The 22,326-nt window shown below is 48.4% G+C and overlaps 1 protein-coding gene across 1 annotated transcript in view; it reads right to left on the bottom strand.

The window, feature by feature from the left end:
• Positions 1-260: 260 nt before the first annotated feature.
• The window catches only part of BANF2 (BANF family member 2), a 45,659-nt gene continuing 23,593 nt past the window's right edge, over positions 261-22,326 (bottom strand). The window contains exons 3-4 of the mRNA XM_023626078.2: positions 8,620-8,748; positions 261-441 (exon numbers count right to left, since the gene is read on the bottom strand). Coding sequence (XP_023481846.1) covers positions 295-441; positions 8,620-8,745 — 273 coding nt within the window. The 5' untranslated portion in view covers positions 8,746-8,748 and the 3' untranslated portion in view covers positions 261-294. The remainder of the gene's footprint in view (positions 442-8,619; positions 8,749-22,326) is intronic.

Genomic DNA, 22,326 nt, shown 5'->3' on the forward strand with positions numbered 1-22,326 from the left:
GCAGCAATAGATAACTAATACACTGACTTAAAATTTAATTGCCACTTTTAAATAGAATCATCCATTCTCTTACACATTTACGCTAAGAGATATTTGGCGTGATATTCATGTAAGGTGAATGATAGTTGTTTCTGGGTGGTAGACTTTGGGGTCATTTTTCTTGTGTTTGTCCTTTTTTATATTCTTAAACCACTTTTTATAAGGAACGTGTATCATTAAAGTTAAAAACAAAAATAACGACTAGGAGCCCGGGTCTCGGTGCAGAACGTGCTGTTTACTGAGGAGGAGGTGTGTTCACAGGAAGCAGGAGCACCACTCCTTCAGACAGTTCGAGCTCTCCTGGGCCTCACACTCCGTGGCACCACAACAGCAAATGAGCCACTTCTGAAACTCGGCTTCGTTCTTGTGCATCAGGAGGAACTGTCCCAACAGGGTGTAGGCCTGTGGGGGGTCGGGGGGCGGGGGAGGCGGGGCGGCGGGGTGGAGAACGGGAAAGGTTACAATAAACCACTCCCTTGTGCTCCTCCCCACCCCCCATGAGGGCTCACGTGAGAATCAAAGGGAGGGCCGGGGTCAGGCTGGAGGGAGAACGAGAAATTCTGACCCAGGCGATGGGGATTCTGGGACAGGCCCCCGGGGAGATGCCACAAGTTAAATCGTATTTCTCCCAACAGGTTTAGGGGCTGTCCAGCCTGGGATGAACCAGAGCCTGTCCTTCTCAACTTTAATGAGACATGAATCACCGGCGATCTTGTTAAAGGGAGGTTCTGACTCGGCAAGTGCATGATGGGGCCTGAGAGTCGGCTTTTCTCCCAGCTGATGCTGGTCCAGGGACAGCATTTTGAGAAGCAAGAGCCTAGCATACCTCGGATGCTCCCTTCCGGCCTCTGATCTAGTGCTTTTCTCTTTCACACACACACACACACACACACACACACACACACAGAGTTAGAGACGCTCCTCATCCCCCTACTTTCTCAATTCTAACCCTCACCACTTGACATTTTGGATAATTCTATGTTGGGGGCGGGGGGCTGTCCTGTGCATTGTAGGATGTTTAGCAGCATCTCTGGCCTATATCCACGAGATACCACTAGCACCCCCTACTCCTGGAATTGTGACAATTATAACCATCTCCAGACAGTGCCAAATGTCCCCTTGGGGACAAAATCTCCCTCAATTGAGAACCACTGCACGTGGGACTGACAGATAAAGGATATCTCAGCATCAATTTATTTTTGCAAACCAACTCTGTGACCTCAGGCCCTTCACTTAACGTGAAGTGTGAGCCTGCAGAACCTGGCCTCAGTTTCCGCCTCTTCTGAGGGCCCAGAACATGCCCTGCCCACCCTGCAGATGGAACTAAGAGAACTCAGTGTGTGAGCATTAGAAAAACGCAAATTCTTTTTTAGTCCTGGAATACGTAGCCCGTGGGCGGAGCATAGAAGGTATAAAACACACTAAACCTTGCTCATCTTTCCCTTCTGAAGAGTCTCTGTGGATGAAAAACACACGTAAAATAAAGATTAAGTACACCATGATTCACAGTTCTATGGCATTCTCTTGTTTTCTATCTGCCGGCCCCCGCAGCATTTCATTTCTTTTTTAGCATTTTAGCACACTATTATTGAGCAGGAGAGGGACCTCCAAGACCGTATGGCTATAGATTGGCTGAGCCACTAAATCGGGAAGGCTGGAGATTTAAGGTCACGTTAAATACCCATCTCTCGGGGCTGGTTTGGGGGCCCTCCAGCCTGGAATGAACGAGAACCAGTGTCCACGCTCGAGTTCTGGGCGCTCTCCAGGAAAACCCGCTGGCATCTGTTTACTTTCAGTTACATAAAACGAAGCAAACTTCATCTTAACCCAAAGGAACATATTTTTTAAAAGAGAAATTACCAGTCATAAAACATACCCAAGCGTTGGAGTTTGGTGTTTTTTATTTTTAGTCATGGTCCAGTTGCTGAAAAGAGAAAAAAGCCATGATTTCACGGTCATTTTAAACTGCTTTTTTTCCTTCTTCTTCTCCCCAAAGCCCCAGTACATAGTTGTATATTCCAGTTGTAGGTCCTTCCAGCTCTGCTGTGTGGGACGCTGCCTCAGCATGGCCTGGTGAGTGGTGCCAGGTCTGCGCCCAGGATCTGAATCGGTGAGACCCTGTGCTGCTGAAGCGGAGGGCACGAACTTTACCACTCGGCCACGGGGCCGGCCCCTAAACTGCTGCTTTAACCATCTTTTTAAAAAGCAGCGTAGTTGCTTAGAATGATCTCATTTTACTTTATCAGTATCCTCATATTTTCAGTGGTGGATTTTACTGAGATGTGTTTGAATTCAGTTTTTTAAAAAATTAACATTTATTGAATGTCAATTGAGCCCGTTGCTGAGTAGGTATGGGAGGTGCAGAGGTGAATATAACAGGATCAAGAAACACAAAGCTTTGTCCAAGGAGAGAGCACATTAATAATAATAATAATAAACAATAATAAGTGACACTTGTGAGCATCTTTCATGGGCTCCAGACCCCTGACACGTTTTAATCCATCTGATCCTCACATGTACCCCGCCCCATTCTCCAGATTGAGTCACAGAGAATCCAAGAGGTTAAGACTTGTTTTTCTCAGCCCCATTCTTGCACATCCCAACCATCTGCAGTCTGGCCTGGCAACTATGTTGTCCTCTGCCATTTTGGATGCCTCCCCACTGGCATAAGCAAGTCTGGTAATCAGAGTCCATGTTCCCACCAGGCTCAGCAGCCAGGAAGGCAAGGAATGCATGGCATACAGAGGCAAACTTGCCAGGAATGTTGCAGGAAGAAGGGCCTCATCTTGCGGCCTCCAGAGCCAAGTTGCAACCTGACGCTCCCTTCTCCACTTTCTCACTTGTCTCACCCTGCCAACTTTCAGTGGCGGGGAGGGAAAGTTAGCCTGCTTCACCCTGCTCCTGAGGGAAACTGGAGTCATGGGCTCCCATCATGGGCCCGCCGGAAGCCTGCTCGGTTTCTCTGCTGGCTGCAGAAAGGAAAACCCTAACCATGGAGAAGAGAAACTGCCCCTCTCCCACCTTGGGCCAAAGCTCAGAAAAATCTGGCTACATGGAGGGTGACAAAGAGACACAGAAACCCCGAGCAGATGTTCCCACCCTCCCAGCACCCTGGACAGTGGCCACCTCGAAGCCAGGGATGTTCATTCCTTCCTGCGGCAGCCTTTGCCCACATGGTAGGATGGTGGCTCAAGGGCAGACTTCCCCTCCACTCCAAGCCACACAGTGAGCAGGTCTGGACCACCCTCCAGTTCACCGCATCCAATTCCTTGCTAAATAGTAGTAATATTTGAGTCTGCACTAGGGTTAGTTTCCCTTGTGTGTGACCCATGCAGTCACACAGGGCCCTGCGCTCAGAGAGCCCCCACTTGGTTTAATGCTCTGCTGCCGCCATCTTGAAATTCTTAATAAATATGAACAAGGGGCCATCACATCTTCGTTTTGCACTGGGCTCTGCACATTAGGTAGCCAGTGCTGGTCCGCACGGATTAAAATTTTCCGTCTTCACTATGGTACCCGGCCATTTCAAACAGAGATACCTAGTCCCAGCCCTCCCCTTCCCTCTGCTGAAGTTCCCAGCTCCTCAGTGCCTAGAGTGAAGGCACCTTACATCGCCACAAGACTATGGCGTGATGAGCAACTTGCCTTTTCTCTAACCAGATGTTGGCTCTTAACCCTTCGTGGCCACTGACAGCCAATGACATCCTTGCAAATCCAGCATCTCTCAGTTATTTCCGGTTGAAACCTCCTTGTCTTTAGCGTGAATGCTCAGTCTAGCACAGGGCTTGCCCTTTCTTTCTCCTGCCTGTCTCCCTGGAGGATACTTACACTAAAAAATTATTTGTTTATCTGAAATCCAAATTTAACTGGGTGTCCTGTATTTTATCTAGCAACCTTACACAGGGTAACCCCAAACTTATGTGACTGCCCGCTTCAGAGTGTGTCTGCCCAGATTCAAATTTCATCCCTCTCACCTTGAGCGACCTTGAGCAAGTCATGTGGCTGCTTTGTGTCTCAGTTTCCCCACCAGTAAAACAGAGATGAAATAGTATACCTTATAGGATTTTGATGATTAAATGAAATAAACATACGTAATGCACTTAGAACAGTGCTTGACATGTAACAAACATCATGTGCTAGCTCTCCTATTAGGTAGGAGAGACTTGGGGAGCAGGTGGGTACCCAGAACATTTACTCCACTCTGATATTCCAACTGTCTTTCAGGGGGAAGATTTAGGCTCGAGGATATGACTTTACAGTGTCTTCAGAGAGTACTGAAACAAACTAGATTCGCTGAGATGTTAAAATTACTTCTACGCTGTTGGAATAACTCCAGGATTATCCCCACAGTAATGTGCCCCTGCCATAGGGCACCGCCCGATGTCTCTGAATTCACTGAGTGCCTGGAAATTCACTCACCCCGGGTGGGGTTGTATAAGGAGAGGAGGAGTAGAAAGAGCATAGAACCGTCCTCTCCTCAGAGGAGATGTGGGAGGGCACCAAAGGCAAGCTGTGCCTCCAACACAATGAGTGTGAGTTCTTGGCCACGTGTGGAAAAAATGGTCAGCAGTACAGATGTCCCAGCAAGGGCTTCCACAGAATCCTCCCAGTGTTCAGAAATGGAGCCTGCTAGGCTGGGGGCGGGGTGGGCAGCAGGAAGGCTTACTTCCTGGGGGATGTGAGCTGGGAGTGGGGCCTTGAAGGGGATGACAGTCCATTTCAAGAGGGGCCTTGGGTCTGCAGGAGCATGGCCCCATATGTGTTTGTGGTTCACGGGCAGTCCAGCTCAAGTATGGGAGAGGCTGGGGGTGGGGGGGCCAGAGGAACATAAGACAGAGCCAGAGCCAGAGCCAGGCCGTGAAAGGCCTCGAGCGCCATGCGCACCATGTCTTTTCCCTTCTTGGTAATTCCCTTCTCCCTTGCAGCCCTCCTGCCGTTAAATCCAGACCAGTGCTGTCCAGTGGAAATCTAATGTGAGCCAGCCACAGATGGTGTTTTTAATCTTTGAGTAGCCACAGTAAAAGGGGTAATAAAAAGGTCAAACTAATTCTAACAATATGTTTTTTTCTCCCATATTTCTAAAGTATTATCATTTCAACACGTAATCAAAAAAATTACTAATGAGACACTTTACATTCTTTTTTTGGTACTAAGTCTTTAAAATGGCCATGCGTATTTTATATTTATAGCACATGTCCATTCAGATGGGCGCTCAAAGGGTACAAGGGGCCAGTGACCACCATATTGACGGCCCAGATCTAGTTCCTTAGGCCGAAGCCAATTGCCCTGCAGAGGGGCAGGCAGGAAACAATCTAGAGAGAACACACACATTTTTCACTTTTGAGCTCCTGAAGAGACTGGGGTGAATCTATAGTGGAATCTAGTTTTGAAAGTCACGACTGAAACTTTGAGCCAGAGGACAGTTCATGCCACCGCCAAAGCTCGGGGGAAGCCCAGCAGGGCGAGGGGCCAGCCCCTCCCAGCGCCCCACGCCTTCCACGGAGGAGAGAGGAAAGTCTCACCTGGCGGGGCAGTAATCGAGGAGAGGTTGCTAGATTTAGAGGCTGATGAGAGCTTGAGAAGGTGCCTCCATGTCTGCCCCCCATGCAGGGCCAACTCCCCAGATAGGTGATGGAGATACCCAGATCAATTGCAGTGGGGTCCCCCGGGCGGGGGCGGTGCCTCAGCTCTGGGTGCTCCAGCACCCTGGGTTCTCGGGAGAGTGTCGAAGGCTGGGTGAGGAGCCCAGGCGAGCAGGGCTGAGGGCAGCCCAGTGGGTCTGCATCCCAGCGGGTCCTCAGAAAGGGTGCAGAAAGAGCCAGCACCACCGGGACAAGGCCAAGAAAGTGGTCGCAAGCAAGGGTGGAACCTGAGGCTGTGTTCGCTCACAGCGGAGAAAGCCTGGCTGACCCCTGGTCTGAGGAGGGGCCGCTACACCCCAACAGAGGCCAGCAAAGACCCACAAAGATGTCCCTCCCTATGCCAGGCTCGGGTCTCCCGCTGGCAGGGTCTAACAACACAGGAGCTCAGAGGATTTTAGGGCAGTGAAAGAACTCTGTATGACACTAGAAGGGTGGATACGTCATCACACATTTGTCAAAACCCACAGAATGTATAGCTCCAAGAGTGACCCTTATGTAAACTACAGGCTCTAGGAGATAACCACGTGTCACTGTAGGCTCTTCGACTGTAACACTCGCAGGCTCTGGTGCAGGATGTTGATAATGGGCGAGGGGGGCCAGGGGAATTTGGGAACTCTGTACTTTACACTCAATTTTGCTGTGAACCTAAAACTGCTCTAAAAAATAAAGTCCATTGAAAGCAACACAGAAGCCTGCATTTTTAGCTGCTAACTCTGAGACCCCCGCCCTGCTAGGATCCGCCTGCCCCAGAGGCTCTTACTGCTGGCCCTGACCCCAGACCAGTCCTCACCCAGAAGCACTTGCTCATCTTGTAGATGTCACCTGGGGCTCTCCTCCTGGATCCACTTACCAGCCAGGTTCCAGGCACTGATATGGGGTCTCGCCACCAAATTTCAGTGTAAGCCCCCTCCCTGCCGGGCAGCCACTGGGCTGGATCTTCTGGAGCGACTCGTGGCCGCACAATCCACAGCCATTCTGATCCTCACTCGCGACCTTAATCAAGGCGCCAACTTCTCTGAGCCTCTGTCTCCTCATTTGTGAAGGGGCGATAGCGACCTGTATCTCATTCACAGGTGGCTGAGGGGCTCAAAGCAAAGGAGAAAGGTGAATCGCTGGTGTCAGTGCCTGGAATTAGTGGCCCTGGGACAAGCAGGGCCTACAAGTAGAGGGCTGGTCATGGTGCTGTCCAGGAGGCAGTGACCACAAGAGGAGCATGTCTCCAGGGGCCCAGATGCATATAGGCAAACACTCCCTTCTTCCCTACAGCCCTGACTCTGTGTATTAAGTTCTCAGATGCCTGAAATTTTTCCATTAGTCATTCATCTCTTGGTCTTAAACATGCTTATCATCCCACTTGTAATACTCATTTAAAACACAATTAAGACAGAAAAGGCAAAACTACAGGGACAGGAAACAAATCAGTGGTTGCCAGGGGCTGAGGGTGGGGAATCTGAAGGGCAAAGGGGAACATTCTGGAGTGATGGAGATTATTCCATGTCTTGATTCTGCTAGAGGCTACAGGACTGCATGCATTTGTCAAAACTCTCAGAACTGTGTACTAGAAAGGTGAAATTTACTGTATATAAATAAAAATATTTTTTAAATGATGAGTATGGCCGAACAACAACAAAACCTCACAATTATGGAAATATTCAATCAATGGTGGTAGAAGCCAGAAGAGTGGTTTCCTCTGGGAGTGGGGATGGCCCTGATTGGGAAGAGGCATGAGAGAACCATTGGGAATTATGGAGATGCCCAATCACTAGATCCAGGTAGTGAGTCCCTGGGTGGATATAATGTCAACATGCAGTGAGCTGAACGCTTCATACCAAGGCACGTATGTTACACCACAATAGAAAAGTAAAACGGACAATCAGTTCTTTTGAAAGAGAAATTTTAATTAAAACTGTCTCCCCTATGCAGACTTGTCTACTTCACCACCTGCTCGGGAGTGGTCCTATCTGCCTCATGCGGAGGAAAGAAGGAAGTCGACCTTAGTCGTGGAGCTCCAGCTTCCTGACAATACCACCTACTGGATAGTAAATTGGCCAGCAGATTGGAATGACATTCAGAATATTTAACAACTGGTGCAGAGCAGCGTGTCAATCAGAAAACCATAGGCCCAGTGGTTCACATGCCCCCTGGAAACAGCCTGCTCTGTGCCCCTGCAAACCAAGCTGATCCTCAGCCGCGCGTGCAGCGGTTCCCAGACTCTCTGGGTGTTTCCGAAACATCTTCCTGCACAGCAGTGTAGACTGACTTGAAAAACTGAAGGCAATGAACAGTAACAGCTCTGTTGCAGGCACCTCTCTCAACGGAGCATGCAACGCTCTGTGTGAATTCCCATTGTCTCTGTATGTGTTCACTTTCTAGCGTTCTCTTTGGGAGCATCTCCCATTCTCTCCTAAAATTTCAAGCAGCTTTATGACAGCACCATAAAAACAAATGATTACATAGAAAAGAATGCTCCAACTCCGCTGGATATCCTTGAGTTCCTTCTTGGACTGGAGTGACATCTTAGAACAATGCACATCCCTCTACTCTGGCGCAGACCCCAGGCTGCTGTTACTCCACCTGCCATTGCCAGGCTGGTGCCCTGACAGGACGAGAGTCTCTTCATGGGGGTGGAGAGTGTGTTCAAATCATCCATCCTGCCAGCTCAGCAGACTTGGGGGGCTGGCTGATTTCTGTTGACCCCTGGGTGTTTGAACACCAAGTGAATCACGCCTGGCCCCGCTGCTCTGAGTGGAAGCCTTTCTATCTGCCCATTACCCACTGGTCCTTGAGTCTGCCCAAGCATGTGGGGTCAGGAGCATTAGAGCATGTGGCGCCCTGCCAAGTGGCAGCTTTGCTCTCTGATGGCAGGGACATGTGGCAGCAGCTGCCATCTGGCAGGACTAGAGGAAGAGAAGTTGGAGAAATAAGGAAAAGGAATTACCTTGTTGAAACCTTTGGTGACCAAATTGATTGCAAGCTCATGGCTGATCCCATCGACCCAGACAACATCCTTTTCTCCAATGGGTTCAGAGAGGAAGGCTCTCAGCCTGGGAGACACGTGATCCATCTTCTGCAACAGCATCGGGAGGGAAAGGGTTAGGAGGTGGCTGGCTGCTCACACTGTGAGTGGACGTTAGGGAACTCCCTCAGCCTACCGAGAGACTGCGGGCAACAGATGGCAGGCTTGCTCCCCCCATCCAACATGAACTGGGGACTTTCAGATGCCAGGTCAATGCCCTGCACCGAAGGCCTTTACACATCCATTCCCACCTGCATGGACTAAGAGACGTGTGACGGTGGCTGCAGATATGTCTAATCCCACCAAAATGGTCTGTTTAATGCTAGGAACAGCAAAGCTCCTTTCCGACAATTCCCACCCTAAATGCCTAAGGAAACAGCTTGCTTCTCTTACCTAATTAACCCACCTTCTCTCTTAACCACCCAACACCTTTTTCATACTTTCATTTTAGCATTTACTGCACTCTATAATAGCTGGTCATTTGGTTGCAAGTAACAGAAAACTCTTAAACTGGCTCAAATGTTAAAAAAGACATTATATAACTCAAAAGCCCAAGAGCAAGGGTGGGTATGGTACGACCAGGGTCACAGACCCATTTCTGATTCTTTCAACTTTTCCTCCTCGTGTCGGCTTCAGTCTCGGTTAGTCCCACTCATGGTGATGAAATGGCTGCTTCAGCACTCATATTTCCCAACAACTCCACTCTGAAAGAATTGAGAGAACATGTCTCTGAGGAGTTCCAAGCAGAGCCTCACCCAGTCTCGAAGGTCTACACAGGGTCACCAGTGTGAGCTTAGTGTTGGCTGGATGCCCCATCCTAGATCTGGGAGTGGCGTTGGCTTTCCCTAAGCCACACTAGCTGTGAGTTGAAGTGTAGTCACCTGAACAAAATCAGGATTGTTGTCTAGAGAAGGGGAGATGGGTGTTAAAGCAGTAACCATAACATCCCACTATGGTCCATTCCTCTGGCGAACCAACATCCGTACATTCTTCTTCCCTTATGTGATCATCAGAAACACCACACTTGGCTAAAACAGACTTAACTCTCCCCCAAAGGCTGAAGCCCTGTGATTCACCCACTTACTGGATTCAGATTCAAGTGCATATTTTCTGGGAGATGCATCATACTTCCCAACATGTCTGGAAGTAGCTACTCATGGAACGGTAACCTGTCAACTAAATTCTGCAGTTCACTACCAGCAACATAGCCAGCAATGTTGAGAAAAGCCAGGCTGCACGCAATAAGAATTTCCAGAATGGGAATTTTATATGTGGAGAAGAAGAGAATGGAAAATACTTCAATTGTCATTGGTTAATAGTACATGCAATATCGAGGAGATATTGTGGACTCCTTGCCCTGGTGGGAAAGCAAGTCCCTTGGTCAGACAAGATGCAAGCCCCTAGTTGTGGGCTTGGTATCGCCCTGTCCACTTCCTTGTTAAGATGTGAGTGGGCCTGGGGTTGATGCCTTCCAAGGAGAGTCATTGTTTTAGCACCCTACTTTTTGTGGGTACATGTCCAGGGATTGCCCTGAGGAATGGGCAATCTCAGGCAATAGTTGGCTACTTTCTTTGACATTGCAGCTCCCTTAAGAATTCAATGGGTTTCTTCTATTCAAGTCCATAGGCTGGTAGTTTGAGCAGGGGATCATCTCAGGTCAGAATCCTTGAGCTGGCAACTGGCCTCTGTGTCTTGCCCACTGCCCTGCGTCTCAAATTAGTGGTACTTTCTTTCATCTCTGAAGTGGGTAGTCACCCTAGATTTTCTCCTTGCCCCCAGCTGTATCCCAGCTGCATCTTCACAATATGTCAACTGTCCCCTTTAACAAACGTGACTTCCTTAAGACAAGATCCTCGGGAGAGACCTGGAAAATGGGGGCAATGTTTTCTGGGGCCCCAATCTTTTCTCTTGCTAACTCACCTGATCTATTGCTTGTGTTCTAACTTTAGCCAGATAAATCTGATTTTCCAATCCAGCAGGACTTGCTCATCAATGTCCACTCACTTTAGATTACAGGCTGTAGGCAGAAAGGCCCTCTCTTAGCAAAGCTGTATTTTCATCCCTCTGCACTCTCCAGTGGGCCACCTTCCCCCTAAGTGTGAGTCTTATGGGACCTTAATGAAGACTGCCAAAGGTAGCCAACATCCTGAATATTCCCTCTCAGATCTCCAAATGTCATGTCTCCATACACGTAAGGTCTGTACCCCAGGGTAAAACAGGCCCACCATGACCAGCCATTTTGCTAAACCAGGACCGTCCTCCCGGTCTGAGCAAAGACTTCCTTGCTGCTCTCTGCATGAACATCTCTTCTCAGCCAATCCACATTTAGGGTTTGCTCATTTTCACATCCCCTTGGTTTATGATACAAGCAACAGGAATTCCAGTTCAACCTGGCTTACAGTAAGGAGGTTTCATTAACAATATGCTACAAAAACTCCAGAGGTGGGTCAGATATGTTTCCATCAAGGCGCCGGCTTGATTTCCCTGCAACTGACTTGCCTCAGCCTTTGTGCATACAGTCGGCGTCCATATCCGCGGGGTACCATGCTTACGATCCATGGTTGGTTGAATCCTTGGATGTGGAATCTGCAGACATGAGAGGGCTGACTAAAGAACTTGAACATCAGTGGATTTTGGTATCCTTGGAGGGTCCTGGGACCAACCCCCGTGGATCCCGCGGGATGACTGTATGTGGGCTCAATCCTCAGCTTGACTCCTTCGTGGAAACAACTGGGCTGCAGCAGGGCCTGGCATGGTTTTTGCAAGTCACGCCCCCCTCCTCCAAAAGAAAACACCATCTTTCCCTAGAAGCCACCAACGAATGCCTTCCGCAGTCTAAATCATCATGTGCCGGGCCCTACAACATGCCCACGGCCTGATATATGTGTCCTACCTCTGGTTCGGAAAGCGAGTTAATGACCTGAAAAGCACATGGGCTGCAGAGGTGGGGACAAAACACAGAATCGGGACAGTTGCCATGGTACTGGGGGAAGTTACCCCACACCACGGTACAGGATCACATCCACCACGTATTCCCCAGTAGCTTCTGAGGCCCCCAAGGGCCGCAGCTGCCTCTTAATGGCCTTTTCTCCCCACCCCAGCCCCAGCACCTAGTACTGCGCCTGGCACATGGTAAGCACTTGACAACATAAATGACCGATGCATCTACTGCTTTCAAATGCCTCTTTCACAGCTCTGGTCCCCTCCCCTGTTCCCATGCTCCCAATTCTCCTCCAGACTTTTCTGTAAAGTCCAGCTCCCCTTGGAAGCCTTCCTGCCCCGGGGGATGTTTCGTGACACTTCAATGAAACTAAACTCTTCAAGAGGTGATGAATTCGAAGGCACTGACTTCAGGAGTCAGGGGGCTCCTAAGGAAAGTAGTCTCAATGTGTCAGCTGATTCTAGGAAGGGGAAAATAAGGCAAGAGAGGTTGTCCAGGTCCCCTCACTCTGGGGGTCTCAAATACACAGATGAGTGAGCTGCGAATACACTATTATATGTAGGGCATTGGTCTTTCTCTTCAGCAGCTAAATAAGATCTCTTTTCATCTGTGAAAATGCGTTAAAGGGCGAGCTCCACAGCAGCCCTTGCCTCACAGGATGAAGGATCGGGTTGGGTGGCCCGGCTCAGGGCTGGCCAGCAAGACATCAGGATTTCTAAGCAGGAGGAAGGCCAAGAGAGTGCTGGCAGGGCTCGCCAGCTTCACCGAGGGAAAATTCCACTCACCATCCTCATTGGCCACCTGTTAAGGTAAACATCTCTGCCTATTAAAAGAATAAATGGAAACTACAACAGTGTTATCAACGCACCAGCAGCATCACAGACAGGTTTGATTAGCAAGACTTCGTGTGTGTTTGCTTTTCTCACACACCTGATCTCACTTTGATCCTTGGAACACTTGGGAGCACATGAGCCGTATTTACCCTCCAAAGGACCCATTCAAAAACAGGTCTTCACATGCATTAGGATGGCTTATGTCTGCCACAGTGGTTCTCCACTGGGGGCGAGCTGTCCCCCTCCCCCACCAAACATTTGGCAATGTGTCTGGAGACACTTCTGAGTGTTGCAACTGAGGGAGGGGGAAGTGCTCCTGTCATCCAATGTCATCCAGAGGGCACGGCTGCTGCTAGACCGACTATGAGGCACACCACGCCCTCCCACAACAAAGAAGCACCCTGCCCCAAAAGTCGATAGGGTCAAGGTTGAGAAACTCCGGGCTGCAAGTAACAGAAGACCCTGACTCACACAGTCGTCAACAATAAATGCATTTCCACTCTCACACACCCAGAAATCCATCGGTGAGGTGGACCCAGGGGTTTGTCAGTCAGGGGCTCTGCGTCATCAAGCACCAGGCTAGTGCCCCCAAGGTTCCAAGATGCCTAAAGAATTTGCTTGGGTCCCATCCGGACCTGAAAACTTCCAAACGAAGGAGAGGCCATTTCTGCCTGGGTGTCCCCAGTACCTCTTCAGCAGAACTTCCCTTTCATTGGCCAGAACCAGGCAACACACCCACCCGTAAACCAGCCACTGGCCAGGAGTGTGGGACAGCATGGCGGCAGGGGTGGGGTGAGGTCAGCCTCCTGAGCATGCGGCGTCTCAGAGAATGTCGGGTTCTCTAAGAAGTAGGCAAATGACCCTGGCTGCTCCATCTTCCAAACCCTGGTCTAACATTCAGGTGCTTCTCCATGTTGAATGTGCACACAGAACACTGGGGACTCCGGTTAAAAAGGCAGGTTCCAAGGCAGAAGGTCTGGGGCGAGCCCTGAGATGCTGCATCTCTAACAGACTCCCGAGAAGATGCCAAGGCTGCCGGCCCACAGAGCACACTCTGAGTAGCAGGCATTACATGATGCGGCTTATTCTTTTTATATTATTTTATACTTAGTTGTGGTTAAACACACATAGCATACAATTTACCATCTTAACCATTTTTTTTTTCTGAGTAAGATTCGCCCTGAGCTAACATCAACTGCCAATCTTCCTCTTAGTTTTGCTCAAGGAAGACTGTCCCTGTGCCAATCTATTGTATGTGGGACGCCACCATGGCATGGCTGACAAGTGATGTAGGTCCACTCCCAGGATCTGAACCTGTGGACCCAGGCCACCGAAGTGGAGTGCACTGAACTTAACCACTATGCCACAGGGCCGGCCCCCTCATCTTAACCAGTTTTGTGCACAGTTCAGTTGTGTTAGGTATATTCATATTGTTGTGCAACCAATCTCCAGAACTCTTCATCTTGCAAAACTGAAACTCTGTCCCCATTAAACACAACTCCCATCCCTACTCCCCCAGCCCCTGGCAACACCATCCTACCTTCTGTCCCTAAGAATTGACTTCTAGGTACCTCACATAAGTGGATTCGTACAGTACTTGTCCTTTTGTGACTGGCTTATTTCACCCAGCATAATGTCCTCAAGGTTCAACCATGTTGTAACATGGGTCAGAATTTTCTTCCTTTTTAAGGCTGAATAATATTCCATTGTGTGTATATACCACATCCTGTTTATTCACTCATTTGTCGATGCACACTTGGGTTGTTTCCACCTTTTGGCTACTGTGAATAATGCTGCTATGAACATGAGTTCACAAATCTCTCTTCAAGGTCCTGCTTTCAATTGTTTTGGATACATACCCAAATGTGGGGTTGCTGGCTCATACAGTAATTCTGTTTAATCTTTTGAAGACCCACCATACTGTTTTCCATAGTGGCTGCACCAGTGCTGTTTATTCTTAAACTTGATGGCACATTGAACTCACATTGGGAGATTTACAAATTACTGATGCTTAGGTCCCTCCTCCAGAGTTTGAAGTAATTAGCATGGAGTGTAGCCTGGACATTAGAATGCTTTGTGTTTTTTTTTTTGCTGAGGAAGGTTCACCCTGAGCTAACATCCATTGCCAATCTTCCTCTTTTTGTCTTTGAGGAAGCTTAGCCCTCAGCTAACATCTGTGCCCATCTTCCCCTATGTTTTTGTCCGTGGGTTGCCACCACAGTGTGAGCGGTGAGTGGAGTTGGTCCATGCCCGGGATCTGAATCTGCGAAACTGAGCTGCCAAAGTGAAGCACACAGAACTTTAACTACTCAGCCATGGGGCCAGGCCCCAGACCAAAAGATTGGGATTTTTAAAAACTCCTCAGATGATTCCAATATACTTCAAAGTTGGAGAACCACTGCTTCCTTGCCATTTGCTTGTCTCTCACAAAATTATGAGCATGTTTTCTAGGATGACGTGATTCCAGCTAGGTGGGACTTCTTGTTGGGCTCCGTAACTCTGTGTCACCAGATGACATATGCTCACTGACTCACAGGCCGTGTCCACCCCCTCCCCCAGTCACCAGGCACATCATATCCTCATTAGCCATCAGTAGGAAGATTTAACCTGATGACCCCTGATGGCTTTGAAGTGCGAGAACTTCAGAGCAGGCAGACCTCAATAACGGCCTACTCCTTTTTTTTAAAAAAAAATTTTTTTAAAGGGATCTTTACTTCAAAGGAAATTTTACCTGGAATCCCTTTATATAAAATAGATGAAAGCAGAATTACTCTGTTGACTTGGGAATGAGGTGAGGACAACAGAGCCCCCTGCCCCTGGAAGCACAGAGCCATCCCCATGATCCCCCTTGTGCACCCCGAAACTCCTTTCAGATCTAGCCTAAACCCCTCATTTCATCCATAAGAAAACCAAGGCCCAAGAAGTTAAGTGACCTGCTCAAGATCACACACCAAGTAAAGCTCAGCGAGCCCTCCAAAGGGGGACCCGTCCATGTCATGCGGCATCTCCTGGGTGGGCTTCAGCGCGGCTGTGTTATGGTCAGACAAGCACTCGGCCGCCATAGGACCAAACTACTGCAAACCCCGTAACACAGTCCCGCCCTGCCAGAGACGCTCATGTCACAGGGTGTCCTCTCAATTACTGTATTCCGAGCCACAAAGCACTGTCTGGGGAGGACACATTGGGAGGAAATGACTTCAGTCAAGTCTGGTTTATGCTCAGAGAAGTCACCCACCTGGTTAGATGAGGAATAGAAGAGTCAATGGTATTTAATCATGATTCCCAAAGGAATGACCTTCTAGTTGCAAACGTGTGACATCATTTAAATATTGTTTAAAAAATCTATACGATAGGCCTTTACGAGGAGGCCATCACAGATAGGCCCCTATCAGACAAACGGGGTGGCAGTGGGGTCTGCTCTAATGCCATACAAATGGGGACGTGGGGCTTGGGATACAATTTCCAGTGAGAGCATTATATACAAACCCCAAAAGTGATATCTCTCAACAATGATTAGCTGGCAGTGAAGTCATTATTCTCTGAAAACCATATGAGATGACTCGAAAAGGGACTCTGATGATGAAGACACTGATGTGTCCTGATGATACAAGAATATAGTTCGAACACTATTGTTTTCTGGAAATGTAATTGGGACAAGTGCAATATTTCTTTCTGAATACATTATTTTATATAATATGTGATTTTAAATGTGTATAATTAAATTATAAAGTCAAATAGTTGAAGTAGACATCTATCTATATCTCTATCTCTAAAATTTTATATATTCAAATGGCCAAAAACTATTTTGGGGGGTCATCCTGTTGAGAAAATAAGGGACTATCTTATTTTCGTGTTTGCTTTATATTTGGGCACCTATGATGTCGCCATGCACTTACACTTCATGTTTTGTCCTCACCCTTTACTGAGTGGTAACAAGAGGTAAGGGGGAAATCTGCATACGTGGTAACATTGTTGAGGACGCTGCTGCCCACATTTTCTTCTATAAAACGTCCCACATGATAAATCTTTTGGAATTTAACGCAAAGAAAAAAATACACCTTTAAAAATTAGTATAATTCTACCTTTATGATAAAAAGAACTTTTAAATATCATATTTTCCTTTTTACTCAGCCTACTAGGAAGCTTTAAGTTTGGATCATATAGAGTAACTAGCACAGATTAAAATCTCCTTTCCTTTGTAGTTATCGTACTTGCTTCCTTTGCTCAAATGTTGTCGTTTTCTCTTCCTACCTTTACTTTAAAACTTAAATTCATGTGCTCAAAGTACTCACACCCTTTATTAAAAGCTGCTTTATTATGTGCTCAAAGCCTCAAAGATATGGAGAATGCAAATTGATTGGTTCAGAAATGGGCACATTACCTAGCCCAGGCCAAATCTGGGACTTCTGTTGGAATTACTGGTAAAAAATGCTGTCTTTCTCTGCAAGGATTGCTCGGCTGGTAGGATATGAGTGCAGAACTGCTGGTGAGCATCTTTGTCATCACCTGTGCCTGAGAGCCCGCCTGAGAAGGAAGCAACGTGAAGAAAAGCAGATCTGAGAGAAGGAAACAGAGATTCCCCAATAATCATTTGCAGGCCTGGATCCAGCCATGCCTGAAGGCACCTACCCCTGGACTTTTCAATTATGTCAGGCAATATTTCCCACTTTCGTTTCATTCAGGTTAAGCTGGGATTGCGCTATTTGGAACAAGGAGTCTAACTAATACACCCCCAATATTCATTCATTCACTCACTCGTTCAACAGGTGTTTGTGGTGCACCCACTATGTGCCAAGTCCTATACTGGTCACAGAAGCATCTTCATTCCACCCAGAGATCTGGAGCAGGATCAGTCCCATGACATAAGCATCAGGGATGGACAAACTCATTTTCCAATGACCATTAATGCTTATCATTCAAAAATAAAGGTAATATTTGCCTTCCTTGCCTTCAGCTCCAGTTCTACAATGGCAAACAAGATCTTGGGGGCTGTTTTACACATACTTTAATTATGGATCTTTCTCTAGATGGGTCTACAAGTGTTAAACGTCCAAATAAATTCAATGATTCTCTGACCTTTACTGAGCACCACCTGTATGCAAAACCTTGAGTTAAGTCTGTGAACCCACAGGACAAGGCCTTCCGCAGGGGCCTCTCCCAGAAAAAGCTTAACTGGCCCATGATGAGGTCCAGCAAGTAGGGTGCAGTCAGTGAGAAGGGGGCACATTCCCAGAGGCAAGAGCTCACTTCTTCAGGGGACTAGAAAGGAGAGCAAGGACTGACATCGTGGATTCCAGACCCCACTCAAAGGGCAACCCAGGGCTGCTAGACCCCTCCAGGTGTGCTGGGTTGGGGGTAGGAGAGCTGAGCCTGGTCTCAGGTCTGCCGGTGACCAGCGGGGTGACCTTGGGCAAGTCTCCTCTGTTTCCTATTTACAAAATCAGAACGTTGGATCAGCTGGAACTCATTGTTCTGGTCCCTTCCAACTTTTTGCATCTTTGTTAATTTATAGCCTTTAGATGGTACAAAATTCATACAGGCCCACAATCCCAATTTTGTCATTTTCAAATCCAAAAAGCTCTGAAAACCAGAAGACCTTTTTTTGAAAAATATTTGGACGAGAAACCTGGCCTGAACTGACAGGAGGCTATTTATAGCCTTTGTTATCCCACTTAGCGTGAATAGTTAGACACTCTGCCACAGGAACATGAACGGGTTTACTTACAGGGTGCTGGGCAGACTCCACTGGGAGTGGGCTGTAATATACAGCAGAGGCACCATATCGCCTTTCTAAAATTAAAAAACATGGGAATGGCCCAAAATTCCTGGCCCCGGCAGTTTTGAGTAAAGTTTTGTAGACCTGCACTAAGATCAGTGAGCCTGCAGCCAAGACAACTTGCAAGGACCCCAGAAGCCGCTTGTCTCCCCAGCTTGTCTAAACTCCACCTTTCTTGTCCCAAGACCCTAAGTCTCCCAAGCCCCTTCCCCTGAATCTAATTGTCCCCTTTCTCTAAAACCCCTTCTATGCTGGACACCCTTTGTCTGGATAGTGGTTCTAGCGGGGGCTCTTTCTGGTTGCATCTTTCCTTCAAGAAAATATTCCTCTCCTTCGGGGTCCTGTTCTCTGCCAAGGATCAGGGGCCAATCTAATAAAATAAGTCATCTAAGGAATGGATGAGTGTATTAGGTGCCCTCCATGGAAAAGACATCTGTATTTGGAACAGATATATATATATAGATAAATGGATATATATACACACACACTTTTTCACTTTTTAATTTTAATTGTGGTAAAATACACAAAACATAAATTTTTGTGTTAAAATTGACCATTAATCATTTTTAAGTGTATAGTTCAGTAGCGTTAAGTATATTCACATTGTTGTGCAACCCATCTCTAGAACTTTTCATCCCCATTAAACAACGACTCCCCATTTCTCCCTCCCCTCAGCCCCTGGCAACCACCATTCTACTTTCTGGCTCCACGAATTTGACTATTCCAGGTACTTCATGTAAGTAGAATCATACAGTAGTATTTGTCTTTTTGTGACAGGCTTATTTCTCTTAGCATAATGTCCTCAAGTTTCATCCTTGTTGTGTCATGTGTCAGAATTTTCTTTATTAGGCTGAATAACATTCCATTGTATGTCAAATTTTACCATCATTCATCCATCAATGGACATTCGGGTTGCTTCTACCTTTTGACTATTGAGGATAATTCTGCTATGAAATGGGTGTAGTGTAATACATATTTTTAAACCTCTTGGTTTACACCTCCTTATGGGTAGAGTTTTTTGAATCCTCCTCTCTCTGCCATTATGCCCCAGAAAGAAGGGAAGGCAATGTCATCTGGGGAAGGAGAAGGAGTTTCCCCAGAAGAAAGAAAGAGAAAGAGAGAGCCTACCTCTCCTGCCCTATGGATTCTAGAAAGAAGGAGAAAGTTCACCCCATCATCCACAAGAAGGAAGATGTTTGGGAAGTAGGTGACAGGGGCAGGGGCTCAACCTTCCCTCTCTAGGACAAAAGTCCCAAAGTGGGCAGACACGTTAGATCCAGAGGGTAAAGTCCGGAACATTGGCCAGGCTGTGGGAACGGTGCATGAGACCTAGCGGCCTGCTTCCCTGGGCTCACTAGGAGACGATGAGAACAGGCCACTTCCAGAGCGTATTGGGCAGCAGTGCAGCAACCATGAATGGTGGCCAGACAGACGTGCCTGAGCACAGGGCAGGAGGCGCTTTGAGGACTGATGGGTGAGCGGAAGCCCCGAGTCAGAACAAAGAGGTCCCCAAAGTGGGAGCTTACAACCAGGGCAAAGGACCAAGCCATAGCCCCCAGAAGCGGGTGCCAAGATATCCCTAAGAGGCCAGAGGGGTCCGGTCACTGCTGTGGACCAGAGCAGCCACACTGGATCAGGCCTTCCTCCTGCAGACTCCACGAGTATTCAAAGCCCTGTCTCCCCACCGCCATAGCCTCAGAGGTGGTGCTCCCACCCCAAAGCCACCTCACTCCCGGGGTGGGAGGGGAGAGTGGACACTACGGAGACACACTCCCCACAGGGACACAGCACCCTGCCGACTAGTCCACGGCTCCCTGTATGTACCCCATAGGGTGGTGCTGCCCGCGAATAAAGAAGCGCATTTTCTTTGCACATCTAAGTGTAGTGCGAGTGGATCTGTGACTGACTCCACTGTACAGTTAGCAATGTATTAAGGCAACGATGACTCTAAGGAGGGGTTTACCGGCCCTGGAGTAAAGCCCCCGGAGATGCAATCTGGGGGCAGGTGGCCTTTCTCCGCTCCTCTTTGCCTGCAGGGCCGACTGGGTGGTTGCTGGGCTGGTCTCTAACCCAAACCTCCCGTGAGGGTTTGTTCCCCCAGATTAGTGTGGCCAGATGTAGGAAATAAAAATAGGAGATGCCTAGTTAAATTTGAATTTCAGAGAAACAATAAATAACTTATTAGTATAAGCATGATCCAAGTATTTCACAAGACGTTTTTACACTAAAGAAGTTATTTGTTGTTTATCTGAAATTCCGATTTCACTGGGCATCCTGCATTTTTCCTGGCAGCTCTCTCCCACACCAGCTGAGCTGGCAGAGCCTCTGGATCTGCCCACACTCTGGACCCTGGGCTGCCGGGTGAGCTGCAGGGGTCAGAAAGTCTTCCTGTTGGGATTTCTCTCCTGGCTTGGCCTCTTTTAGGTCAGCTGCTTATGCCCTCCTCCCTGGATGTGATGAAAGCTGCAGACTCTCAAAGCTCTCAGCTAAAAGGGAAACAGCACGATAATACATAGCTAGGGAGATAATTGCGGTAGGACGACACGTCACTCAGAAATCGCCTCGGAGGCGAACACCAGTTTGAATGTCAGCGTGTTCCTGCTCATCTGGAAAGAACGTCTGGTGCCAGGCGGGACTCACCCTGGGACTAGAACAGAATAAGAATTGCAGGCAAGTGGGAGAAACAGAACCAGTGGGTACTCACGTTTGTTGAGCACCTACTACGTGCCTACCTCTGTGGCCGTCACCACACTTAGTCCTCAAAATTTATTTGGCAGTACGGGAGAATTGTTCCTATCTTGAGAGATGGGGAAACGGAGGCCCAGAGGGCAAAGAGGGTCACACATCTACTAGAAGGTAGTGATGAGATAGAAGCTCAGGTCTGGGTGTCTCCAAAACCCACCTCCTTTCCTCTCCAGCATCAGGAGTCAGAGGAAGAAGAGATGCAACTTTAGCTGATGCCGCCCCTGCCTGCCACATCCCTCAGGGCTCACAGTCCCCAGGGCAAGCACCTGTGCCTCTCTGCCCTGCGAGCAGGCAGGGCTGGAGTGCTGGGGACGAGACATCCCTGGGAGCCGCCCCAGCCGATGGGCTCTAGTAGGTGGATAATATCCAGTCTCTGCATTGCTCAAGTGGGACAATTCTGAGGCGAGTTTCATGTTCCCTCCCAGACGTCCCCAGAGGGATTGAGCCGCCACTGCCTGTGGCAGTAACCTGCTCTGGAACACGGCGAGCGGCCGCCCTCCCTTCCCTGCCTCACACCCTCACTCCACTACCTGTATTACCTGGACCCTCTCCCAAATTAACTACTCGCACTTAAATTAGACTCTCGGGGCTGGTGCCTGGGAAACCCAATCTAAGATAACAATTAGTGCCTACCCTCATTCCTAAGGCACTGTGCGGAGCTCTTCTCACGTAATATCTCATTTAATCTGCCCACCTGGGTGAGGAGTTCGGTCTGTGATTAGCCCCATCTTACAGACAAGATACAGGGACTGACGCAGGGCACTGCGGGCCTCACACGTAGGGGTGCCCCAGACTCGTGTGCGCTCAAAACTGAGTCGCTGAGAGAGGCTTCTGTTGGATTTCTGGGCATTTTGTCTCCTTCCAGCTCTGAAGTGAATTCTTCTCCTCGGGTGCGAATGCAAACTGGGGCTGCAGCACTGGGCTGTGGGACAGCAAGGCGACAGCTCGTGGCAGAGGTGGAGCTGTGTGATTGGGCGGTGTGTTAAGCATCTCATTCATTCCATTCCAAGATGAGGAAGGCCCATATGTTGCCGTGTGTCTCCTGGCAGACAGAGCGCCTAGTCCAGGAGTCAACTTTCCCTTATCTCTTGGCTCTCACAGTGTGTGCACCTGCCTTTGTTGCTGGTCCTCAGCACAGCAGTTCCAGTACCTTCTCAGGCCCTACAGTTCCTCATGTTGTGCTAGTGTGCGTCTATGCGTCTGTGAATGTCAGTTCAGAAATCCACTCTAAGTGACTTGCTCAGTCTTCCCAAACGCCAGAGACTTACTTAGGACTCAAAACAATCATAGCCTTGTTGGCCCTGGCTTCAGAAAGTAGGTCTCAGCCAGAGAGT

The sequence above is a fragment of the Equus caballus genome, chromosome 22, assembly GCF_041296265.1.
Source record: "Equus caballus isolate H_3958 breed thoroughbred chromosome 22, TB-T2T, whole genome shotgun sequence".
Taxonomy (NCBI): Eukaryota; Metazoa; Chordata; class Mammalia; order Perissodactyla; family Equidae; genus Equus; species Equus caballus.